The sequence below is a fragment of the Pistacia vera genome, unplaced genomic scaffold, assembly GCF_008641045.1.
Source record: "Pistacia vera cultivar Batoury unplaced genomic scaffold, PisVer_v2 Contig692, whole genome shotgun sequence".
Lineage (NCBI taxonomy): Eukaryota > Viridiplantae > Streptophyta > Magnoliopsida > Sapindales > Anacardiaceae > Pistacia > Pistacia vera.
This window is the reverse complement of record NW_022196548.1, coordinates 438598-450831: the sequence shown is the minus strand read 5'-3', so window position 1 is coordinate 450831 and position 12234 is coordinate 438598. Positions and strand designations below refer to the sequence as shown.

Sequence of the window (12234 nt, the reverse complement as noted above, 5' to 3'; positions counted from 1 at the left end):
CGGCTCGTTTACACCTTAAGTTTAACCAAATCTCAAGGACTAAAGTGTCAATTCAATACACATATTTTTCATGAGAACAAATCTCAAAGGTTGAGTTGTCAAAGGCCATGTATTATTTTATAACCCAAAAATATGCATATCCTTTTAGGAATTTAAGTTCAAAATTGGAGTTCTAGTTGAACCTTACAATTTCTTAAAAAGTAATGTTACAGTCATTGGGAGTAGTATATCAAATTTGTGCATTAAATGATGTGACACAATCCTGATCGTCGATTAATATTTAGTTTAATCGACGGTCAGGATTATATCATGTCATTCAGTGCATTACTCCAGGTGTCTTTATTATTTTCCTTTTTTAAAAATTGAGAATAATGACTCTTGATCATGTAGATATCCATAAGGAGGTGAATGTACAAACACGGGATTCACATTTAGCCCATTTATGTGTTGTTCTTAAAAGATATTAATGTCTTTCAATGTTGTTTTTCATAAGTTTATTATCTGATGTTACTATCTATCCTTATGATTCTGAAATGATAGAGATAGACTTTCACCGACCGTTATTAGAAAATGTTTTAACACCTTAATTGTTACAACTATGATAGCTTTATAAATATTAATTATCACTAATTTTACTGAAACTCAATAATAGACTTAAAATATTTAACAAAAAACTTATAAAAATAAAACCAGCTAGTATCCTCACAATATTATAATCAATAATGGAGTTACAAAAAAGATACCAATATCTTCACAACATTGTAACCAACGTTGTGATTTATTACAAATAATTACTATAAAGTGCAACCATTGAAGCTATGCTAGCTAGCTGGCTCTTGAAGCAACAAGTCCTCACAGATTACCACAATTATACCGAACATGAGCATATTTGTCCCTAAAAAAGGCACTCAAAAGCGCCAACATTATCAACTTCACAAGCATATATGGAGTATCCACTAATGTACCTAAAAGGTAAGATTGTAAAGCCAATTTAACCAGTCTCATTCTCCTCTCATTCACATATTCATCAATTGCTTCTTCAATCATCTTCTTTCTTTTGAAATCTTTATGATCATTATTATAATTGGCTTGAAATTTTCTTGCCATGCATCTAGCCAGCACAACTGCATCTTCTATGCTGGCTGAGCCACCCTGGCCGACAAACGGAGTCATTGCATGCATCGAATCTCCAGCCACTGTCACAGTTCCTCTCCGATACTGGCCTAGCAATATGTCCCATGGGGCACGGTACCTCAAACGGTTGAATGATGGGGAAGAAATGTCACAGTTTTGTATCACATCTATCGTTTTTTGAGGGAAACCCTTGATGGTCTCTAGAACCATTTGTTTGATCATCTTTGGATCTTCGACCATCTTTGAATCTGTAGTTAACAAGACATTAACGATTGAGAAAGTTAATGAAATAAGCTTATATAATAAATGAAAAAATTTCCTATTTACCACTATTCTCTGTAAAATTTGTCGGATTTCTACTTTACTTGATCTTCAATCCAATAATAAAAATGGAGAGAAAAAAAGACCCATACTACATAATTTTTTATTAAAAGGTATACATTTATCATTAAATAAACCGATATTTAAAAGCTTAATTAAAGTCATATATAAGTACATACCCTGATAATTGTATTGGTGATTTACGAACCAGAAAAGCAGATTATCATTGACCGGAGCTACCCCAGCTGTAGTTTTGTCTCTAATAGTTCGGAGTAACTCAGGGGCAAATCCATGGCCATTTGGAAAATATGTAAAGCCTCTCACTCCACTTGAAGGGTGAAGCTTCTTGGGATTCAACTCAAGAAAATCAGCAACCACAGAGTTGGCTCCGTCACATCCAATCAACATCTGCAGTCAAATAACCCTAATTAGATTATTAAGGTTTCTGAAATAATAAAAATTTCCCTACTTATAAGTTTTAAACATTAAAATAGACCGTCCGAAAACAACTGGATAAATATTTTATTAATTCGTAAATATATTAACAACAATCTGGTACGTTATTTATTAGCAATGGTTAACGTTAGAAGGCAAAATTTTATTAATTCGTAAATATATTAACAACAATCTGGTACGTTATTTATTAGCAATGGTTAAAGTTTGAAGGCAAAATTTTATTAATTCGTAAATATATTAACAACAATCTGGTACGTTATTTATCAGCAATGGTTAACTTAGAAGGCAAAATTTTGTGATATAGACCTTGAGAATGATTATTATATTAAATTATATTTAACTAGTTGTCGGTATGCATTATGCCAGTATCATATATAGAACAGAAACATATTATATTATTGAAGAATATAAAATACCTTGGCTCTAATTATCGTGCCATCATTCAATTGAAGAGTGGGGAAAGAAGTGTTTGCGTCTATTTTCACAGAGAAAATTTGGCATCCAACTTGTACCGTACCAAGAGGGAGATCTTGAGCTAGAGATTCAATTAGATCACTTCTTTTTACCCAACGAATTTCCCCAATGTTCCTGCCAATTAATATTAAAATTATATGATCAATTGATTAAGTTTCATTTTCTTATAAAAACTTTATAATCAAACATTAATTAAAGGCATGGTAATGATAAATTAAAACTTACGAGTAGTCAACAAATTTTTCTTTTGGCTTGCCGCCATTGAGATATATTTCATGTATCCTGTGTATTTACAATAATCAATAGAGATGAGGATATAGCTATGTCAATCCTAGAATGAAATCGAGAAAGCAGAGGGGTAGCTTTTGTCGTGTAATGAATACTGCGAAGCATACCTTTCAAGGCGGATGCCATTAGACCTGAGCTTTGAAGCAACACCAAGTTCATCCAAAGCTCTCCACCCATTAGGCTGAATTGCAATGGCACCCCCTGATGCTCTCAATGTTTCTGATTTCTCCAACACCACACTCTTCATACCCTTCCTACAACATTAAGTGTCAAGACAAAAAGACAAACTATTTAGCCCCACTTAACATGTGTAACAATTACACATGTTAGGAAAATAAGAACAGAAATAAGTACCTATGAAGAGCAAGGGCAGTGGCAAGGCCACAAATGCCTCCACCAACAATTACAATATCAAGGTCTTCAAATATTGCGTGAACCATTTCCATTTTCTTTTCTTGGAAGTTGAAGGAGATACACTACAAGCTCATTAACTATTTGTATTTATAAGTAAAGGGTTGAGACTTTTTGAGTAATGAGTTTTTCTTCTAATATATTACGATACGTTTGCCATTTGCTGCCAAACATTGGTGACCTGAAAACGACATGAAGATAGACGGCTAGTTTGAAACTGGAATAATGCTCGATTAGTTAGTTCATCATGAAACATCTCGATTAGTAATTTTTGTAATTAATTACTTTACACATTTAAATGCATTTAAATATTTTTAATATTTGAAAACGTGTCTGATACAAAATTTAAAATTTTTTTTTAGATTAAATGCTATAGAAAATTGTGAAAAAATCCTTTTAATACTTTTCTAGTTTTACATTAGTTTTTAGGACTGTATTTGAAAACTGTTTTTCAAAATTTGTACAAAACGTATTTTCATAAGTTTTGTTATATCCTTATTTTCAAAAACGAAAAATTGTGTTTATATTCTACATTAAACAGGCTCTAAAATTTTGTACAACTGTAATATTAACCATAATGTCTTAAATTTAAAGTCTCATATTGTCTTTATAAGAGAGTAATTCTATATATATAATTTTGTAATGGCCATACGTTATACTCACCGTTAGATTTACTACATTAGATTAAAATGATATTTTACAACTATACACAATCATAAATTTATTTCTATTATATCAAAATGTCCTGATTAAAGAATTATTATCCATATATATACATTGTTAAAAAAAAAATCTACACTCTTTTCTCACATGCTTTACCAACCACATTGTTGGAAGATTTATGAAAACGCAACATTGAAACATTCTTTATATATATATAAAAATTTACTTTCTTTGTTTTCTTGTAACTTGAATGAGATGTTATATGTTTGTATTATAAATATACAATATGGTCTCCTACCACAAGGTTATTTAATACTTGTATTTTTATGTTGAGAAGTTCTGACTTTTTCTTCTAATGAATTTTAACCACGCCGACATCAGATACTTTTAACAGTTTTCCAGTTTTGCAGTAATTTTTAGGATTATATTTGAAAACTGTTTTTGAAAATAATTCTACTCATTTTTACTAGACGTATTTTCATAAGATTTGTTATATATATATTTCTTTTAAAACTAAAAACTGTAATTTTAAATTTTATATACAATTATAATATCAACCGTCTATCTCAACCATTAACATAATGTCTTAAATTTAAAGTCTCAAGACATTCTTATAAGAGAATAATTTTATATATATAATTTTTGTAGGGACCGCACATATTCATCACCGTCAGATTTATTACATTAATTAAAATGATATTTTACAACCATACACAGTCATAAATTAATTCCGAGTACATTGGAATGTGAATGTCCCAATTAAAAAATTATATATATATATATATATACATATTATATATATATATATATATATATATATATACGTGGAGCCTCACCAGTAAAGTATGGTCAGAACTCAGAAGGGTCATGTGCCGTCCAGGTGCGGCCACGTCGCAACCAGCGCAAGTGGCATGACTTCTGTTAGTACAATAGGTGGGTGCCAGACTAGCAAGCGGCTGGAGATCGCCCACGTGTCAAAACCCTATTTTAGTCGAGGAAATCCCTCGGGCAGGTGAACAATGGGACACAGAGAAGGATTTGCACGACACCCACCCACTTGCCGCTTTTATAATCATTACCTTGAACTCTCCCACTATAAATAGAAGACTTTCCTCTCATTTGGGGGGATTGCCTAATTTTACGTTTACTTAGCTCTCTCTCTCTCTCTCTCTCTTGTATTCTCACCCAAATTGTAACTCAGCTCGCTGAACACAACCTGATCTCCCTTTTATTAATACAATAGCAGTGGACGTAGATTCACTTTTGAGCATCCAAACCACTTTAAACATTGTTCTTCACCATTTTATTTCATTCAACCCGCCTCATATCACGTGTGACTTCTAATTCCTTTTAGCATTCACACGTGCGAGTAGTTGGTGTCAAAATCAAGCATCAACAATTTGGCGCTAGAAGGAGGGCCTAATTTAGTACATACTCTTCATCAAAGAAATCTATGACTAATCGGTCCCATAACAACAAATGGCTCGTGGCTTCGAATCTGAGCGAACCAGTCAGGGTAATGAAGCAATCCCCCAAGTACAGGAGGACACTTCTCTCGAAGTGCGACCAGTCCAGCAGAATATCATAGGGGATATTCCTTCAAGCTCACAGCCCGACTCAGCCGTCATGAGTTACCTGGAGAGGTTCAACAATACTTTTCAAGCGATCAGCCAAAGGTTAGACCGATTGGATCGGGTCATGCCACCTGAATCCAATGAGGCAATGCCACCACCAAAAAGGCCTGCAGGTCACGTGAAAGCGCGGAAAAGGGCGAAAGCCTATGCCACGTGCACTGTAGTGCGTCAGAGAAAGGGAAAGCAAGTGGTGCACAGCGGGCCCAAGGGCTCCGAGGGATTAGTGAACACCGATCGCACCCCGGGTGGAATACCAGTGGCATTGTGACTCGGTGACATGTCGGAGCATGAGCCGTCCCATGCCACGTCGCACGGGCACATCCCTAAAGGTGCAAGGCAGGGAGATTCTCATCATTAGCAGGCCAGTTCGTACCACCGCGAAGGTCAGAAAGACTCCTCGAATCATTCAATCCCATCACACAGTTCCGGCCAGCGTGTGTCAAGATTGGCCGAGGATCCCGGTTGAGGTAAGGAAGAGTCCATCTTACGGTCTTTCCTCAACAGCAACCGTGAGGGTCGAACCCATGTTATGGAAAGTGATCCCCAGGTAGCTCCGCTGCCTCAGATTGAGGAACTACTACGAGCTCTGGTTCAGCTCAAAGCCTACAGAATGAGCAAAGGCAAGTCGTAGAAGCGTCTCCCTTCTCTTCGATAGTGTTAGCCGCTCCTCTCCCATCGAGATTCAGAATGCCCAACATGCGAGCATTCGATGGGAATTTTGATCCGTAGGATCTTTTGTATGAGTTAAACGACCTCATGGAACTCCACCAAGTCTTTGACTTGGTAAAATGTCGTTGCTTGGCGGTAACCCTTACCACCTATGCCAAGCGCTGGTTCAGATTGCTCCCACTAAGGTGGATCGGCTCATGGCCTCAAATGAGCTCGATGTTTCTGAGGCACTTCCAGGCGAACATGAAGTTCTCAATACCGCTAAGTTACTTGAGCAATATACGACAGGAGAGGGGTAAACCCCTTTAATCTTATATAGACAGGTTCCACATGGAGCTCCACAAAGTGGTTTATACTCTCAAAGAGTCTGTTCGGACTCTCATCATTGTGGGAGTTTGCCCGCATACAAACCTATGGAAAGAACTGCAATCTGAGGATGATGTTTCCCTCACTCACTTCTACAACCTTACTGAAAAACACCTCTGGATCGAAAGCTCCATGGCAGCTCTTAGTTGCCACTACCCCGATCCTTCAAGTAGTGCTCCAATCAAGCAGAGAATAGGAGGGCTGATCGCAGATGGGCTAATAATGATCAGCTAAAAGAAAAGAAGCAACGGTACGGCCCAAGAAATCTTATACCCCAGTTCCTCGTCGAGATCATGACAAGAGTCAATACACTCCTCTGAATGCCTCGGTATCAGCTATTTTAGATAAATCAGAAGAGGTCGACTTGCTCAGAGAGCTCGAGCCCATGAAGAATCCCCCCTCAGCCAAAAACAATAAAAAGTATTACCGTTATCATCGAGATAATGGGCACCACACTAATGAGTGTCAGGCCCTCAAGCAGGCAATTGAGGACCTCATCAAATAAGGCACTTCAAAGAATTTTTCGATGACTCAGCTCCCGTTCCGGAAAAAAATCAGGAGGAACCAGTAAAGAAGTGTCGTGAACATGACGCGACCCACCAAGGTTCACAGAGAGGAGGAAATTTCCTTCTCTGAGAAAGATGTCGTACGATTGCATCATCCCTATGATGATGCTCTTGTCACTGCGCCTACAATAGATTGGTGTGAAGTCCACAGGATGCTAGTGGACAATGGAAAGGTCGTAAATATCCTATTTCAACAAGTTTTCGAGAAGATGAAACTGGACGAGGCAGACCTGAAGTCTGCCTCTATCCCCCTGTATGGTTTCACCAGAGATCATTTGATCCCCAAAGGGACGATCTCGTTTTCGATCACGTTGGGAGAAACCAAGGAAATGACCAAGATGACTGAGTTTCTAGTGGTAGACTGTCATTCCGCTTTCAATGGCATATTGGGGTGACCTCTACTATGAAACTTCAAGGCAGTCACCTCGATATACCATCTGAAGATGAAGTTCTCCACCCCGACGAGGATAGGGGAAGAAAGTGGATCGCAAAGCGTATCTCGCGACTGCTATATAAAGGCAGTGCAGATGGCGTGCAAGGGAAAAAGAGTGCCAGTTGGCATCCCCAAGCAAGCAATGGCAATCAGTAGGATCTAGCCACAACCTGGCCCGGTTGAGGATGACATGGATCCTCGCATCCAGGAATGCCCTCATAGTGGGCCAGTCGAAATCTATCCAAAGTGTCGATCGATCAAAACGAGCCGACCCTAGGGTTAAGGATCAGGAGTAATCTTAGCCCTTAGCTTGCCAACGACCTGACAAATTTCCTTAGGGAAAATGTTAATGTATTCGCGTGGACTCACGCTGACATAGTCGGGATCAGCCCGAATGTTATATGCCATGCATTGAATATTGATAGTGAGGTCAGGTCGGTTCGCCAAAAGAGGAAAGCAATGGACTCGGAGCGGTATGCTGCCCTAAAAGTTGAGGTGGATAACCTTCTCTTGAATGGGTTCATCCGGGAGGCACTTTATCCGAGCTAGGTTGTCAACCCGGTCTTAGTAAAAAAGCCCAACGGCAAATGGTGAACTTGTGTTGACTTCACCGACCTCAACAAAGCTTATTCGAAGGACAGCTTTGCCCTACCAAGAATCGACCAGCTCGTCGATACCACCTCCGGACACGAGCTGTTGAGTTTTATGGACGTCTACTCGGGATATAATCAAATTCTGATATACGCATCGAACGAAGAGCATACCTCCTTTGTTACAGATCGAGAGCTGTATTGCTATAAGGTTATGCTTTTTGGCCTGAAAAACGTTGAGGTGACCTACTAGCGGCTAGTTAACCGAATGTTTTTTGAGCAGATTAGAAAGTCTATCGAAGTCTATGTTGATGACATGCTGGTCAAGTTGCATGTCACTTCAGATCACATAATGCATCTTGTTGAGATGTTCTGCATACTCCGAAGGTACAAAATGAAGCTCAATCCTCTCAAGTGTTTATTCGGGGTATCTTCGGGAAAATTCCTGGGGTACATAGTTAACCAGAGGGGAATAGAAATTAACCCCGAAAAGATCCAAGCCATCCTTGATATGATTAGCCCGACTAATTGAAAACAGGTTCAGAGTCTCAATGGGCAAATAGTGGCTTTTAGTCGCTTCACCTCAAGGGCAACAGATAGTTGCCTGCCATTTTTCAATATACTCAAGGCCAATAAAAAGTTGGAGTGGACTCCCGACTGCGAACAAGCTTTCCAGAGCATTAAAGAGCACCTCAGAAAGCTACCATTCCTATCCAAACAACTCTCTCAAGAAATTCTTCTCCTGTATCTATCTGTCTCTCAGCATGCAGTCAGCGCAGCTCTGATTCAGGAGGAAAATAGAGTCCAATGGCCAGTATATTACCCAAGCAGGCATCTGCTGGACGCCGAAATGCGATATCCAGAAATGGAGTGATTAGCTTATGCCTTGCTGATCGCCTCTAGGAAATTGCGACCTTATTTCCATGCCCATACTATCCATATATTGACCAACTACCCACTCAGGCAGATCCTCCAGAAGCTAGAGGCTTTAGATAAGTTAGTCAAGTGGGCGATGGAACTAAGTCAGTTCGATCTACAGTACAGACCGAAAGCGGCCACTAAAGGGCAGGCTATTACCGATTTCATTTCAGAGTTTTTATATCAACTGATTCAGGAACACAAGCAACAATCTAACGAACTCACCAAGGAAACTGTTCAAAATTTATCAACCTGGAGCCTCTATGTCGATGGATCCTCGAACAGGACAAAGGTCAGGGTAGGGCTTCTCCTTGTTAGTCGTGAAGGGACTCGCATCCACGATATTCTTCGATTTGGGTTCAGAGCTACCAACAACGAGGCCAAATATGAAGCGCTGCTAGCTGGTCTGTGGTTGGTAAAAGAATGGATTCAACCGCGATCAGTATTCACAGTGATTCCATGCTAGTTGTTAATCAGATTTTGGGAGAGTATCAAGCCAAGGAAGAAAACATGATCAATTATTTGAAGAAAGCTAAGATCCCGCTCTAGTCTTTCAAGCACTTCGTGATCACGCAGATTCCTAGAGACAGTAATTATGTCGCGGATGCCTTGACAAAGATAGCCTCGTCGCTGATTTTAGATGCCCCAAAAAGCATTCCTGTTTGGTGCATAGAGATCCCTAGTATCAGCTCGCCCAAATAGGCTGTGGTTACGACAGAATCAGTTTCCTGGATGACCCCGGTTATCTAGTATCTCCGAGATGGTACCTTGCCCAATCAAAAAATTGAGGCAAGGACCCTGCGAACCAAAGTTGCTCGTTACACACTCATAGGAGATCAATTATACAAGCGAAGGTTTAACACCCCTCTCCTCCGATGTCTAACCGATGAGGAAACAGACTATATCATGGGGGAGATACATGAAGGGATCTGTGGTAATCACACTGTCGCGAGATCTCTTGCCAAAAAAGTTTTTTGTCAAGGGTACTACTGGCCCTTGCTTCAAGAGGATACTTTCAACTTTGTAAAAAGTGTGAAAAATGCCAGTGGTTAGTAAACATACCACGAGCTCTTTCCTACCAGCTGATAACTATGGCCAGTCCCTGGCCATTCTCCATGTGGGGAATTGATCTAATTAGACCCATGCCCATTAGAAAGGGAGGAGTTAAGTATGCTGTGGTTACGGTGGATTATTTCACCAAGTAGGTCAAAACTGAACTATTGGCTGCGATCACTACCAAGAAGCTTAGGGACTTCGTCTTCAGAAACATAGTGTGCCGCTACGGAATTCCTCATACACTCATCTCTGATAATGGGAAGCAGTTCGACAATGAAGAATTCAAGCAGTTTTGCGACAAGCTGGGGGTCCATAAAAAGCTTTTTTCAATTTCAAGACTACAAGCAAATGACTAGGTTGAAACTGTCAACAAGACCATCAAACACACTTTGAAAGTTAAGCTTGGCACTGCCAAGGGAAATTGGGTCGACTACCTGCCAGAAATCCTATGGGCATACAAAACTACTCCGAGGATCTCTATTTTAGAAACACCTTTCTCGCTAACATATGGCTGCAAGTCAATGATCCTAGTGGAAGTAGAGACTGGTTCACTTCGGAGAGACTTGTTCAATGAGACAGACAATGAAACACTTTTGTGTGCAAGTTTGGACTTAATGGAAGAAAACCGCAGCAAAGCTCGGTTAAGGGTAGCAACCTACCAGCAACGTGCGAAGAGATTCTTTGACTCTAAAGTCAGGAGAAGAGACTTTCAGGTCAGTGACTTGGTTCTGAAAGAAGTTTTTTTTGGTGCAAGGGAACCAAGCACGGCAGTGTTGAGGCCAAACTGGGAAGGTCCCTACCGCGTCACCAAGGTGATACGTCCGGGGACTTATCACCTCAATAGGCTCAACGGTTTCAAAGTACCACAAGCTTGGAATGTTTAACATCTTCGCCCTTATTATCAACTCTTTCATTTTCCTTGTGAAGATTCCCTTGTAAGCATTTGTAATTAAGATCACTGTAAAGTCAAATTCATCTTGTATAAATGTATGGTTTTATTACTCGTTTTGTTCTTATCTTTCTGTTCGCATGTGTAATGTTTGTGAAACATGCAAAATTATAAGTGCTCACAAATAATTTAATATTGCAAATAGTTAGAAGCGCATCCTCTTGTTCGTATGTGTAATGTTTGTGAAGTACAAAAGATTATAAGTACTCACACACAGTGGCGGATCTAGGAATTTCCCTCAATAGGGACAAAATATAAACTAAATAAATAAATAAAACCAATCATAACTACACTTTTTTTTTTTTTCATTACGATGAGCTTCAATAAAAAGTTATAAAATACAAATAAATATCTTTAAAAGACACAATTTCTATAAAAATAAAACAATTTTTCTACAATTGTCCTTGACTAGCTTTCCTGTTCTGAAAATATTGGATAATCATCTCATTGTCAATTGTATCAAATGCATCTTTCTCAATATAGATGACCAAGCAATCATTCATCCATTGATCTCTCATTCGATTGCATAACCAATTTTTCACAAGATTCATTGTAGAAAAAACCCTTTCAACAGTCGCAGTCAAACTGATAAAACCAATGCAACTTTCACAAGCTTATACACCAACGTATGCAAAATTTCTTTTTTAAACCAAACTAAATTCTTAACCAAATCACCAATTCCTTATAACTCAGCAAATTAATCATAAGAACGTATGTCAATAACATAAATCTCTGCCTGGTTCTTAAGTACCATTAACTCAAGTGTAGAAAAATCAAATAGATAAAACTGACCAAACCCATTCTTCCCTCTCTTCTCCTTTTCCTTTTCCTTTTCCTTTGCTTCTTCTTCCTTTCTTTTTTATGGGTTTTTCTCTTCTCTTCTTCATTTTTGACGAAAAAACCAATTTATATATAAAACAACTTCGTTGAATTATGAAACTGCCCCAAGATTCTTTTATTCTCACCATGAGCTCACCACATTAGCTTTCTGATGTAAAAAAGCCCAGATTTCTCCCCTCAGTTAAAGGCAAACCCAACAATTCTTATTCCTTTCATTTTCACTCCTAATAAAACTTTTAAAAACTAACAGATGCCCTTGCATAAAAATAAAAATCACAAAAAATATGTAATACAGTAAAACCTCTCTACAGTGATACTCTATATAGGAATAAACTCTACATAGTTATAAAAAATTATATTCCCAATTTGGGATAGTTATAAATAAGAATAAACTATACATTGTAATAAGTTGTAATTTTTCTAATTCCCGTCTTAAGGAAAGTTGTCTCCACATGGTAATAATTAT

The 12234-nt window shown here is 38.4% G+C and overlaps 1 protein-coding gene across 1 annotated transcript; it reads right to left on the bottom strand.

Moving 5' to 3' along the window:
• Positions 1-675: 675 nt before the first annotated feature.
• Positions 676-3166, bottom strand: LOC116113934 (monooxygenase 1-like). Its single transcript, XM_031400092.1, has 6 exons — positions 3028-3166; positions 2781-2927; positions 2611-2667; positions 2328-2499; positions 1635-1863; positions 676-1382 (listed from the first exon to the last, which is right to left on the bottom strand). The coding sequence occupies exons 1-6, from the start codon at positions 3117-3119 to the stop codon at positions 853-855; spliced, it is 1227 nt and encodes a 408-aa protein (XP_031255952.1). The 5' UTR covers positions 3120-3166; the 3' UTR covers positions 676-852.
• Between the last annotated feature and the right edge of the window lie 9068 nt (positions 3167-12234).

Excerpts from the sequence above, each read along its gene's own strand:
- LOC116113934 (XM_031400092.1), bottom strand. The coding sequence starts at position 3,119 with ATGGAAATGGTTCACGCAATATTTGAAGACCTTGATATTGTAATTGTT. Across the intron at positions 2,668-2,780 it reads AATGGCATCCGCCTTGAAAG|GATACATGAAATATATCTCA; the intron begins GTATGCTTCGCA and ends GTAAATACACAG. Across the intron at positions 1,383-1,634 it reads TCACCAATACAATTATCAGG|ATTCAAAGATGGTCGAAGAT; the intron begins GTATGTACTTAT and ends TGTTAACTACAG.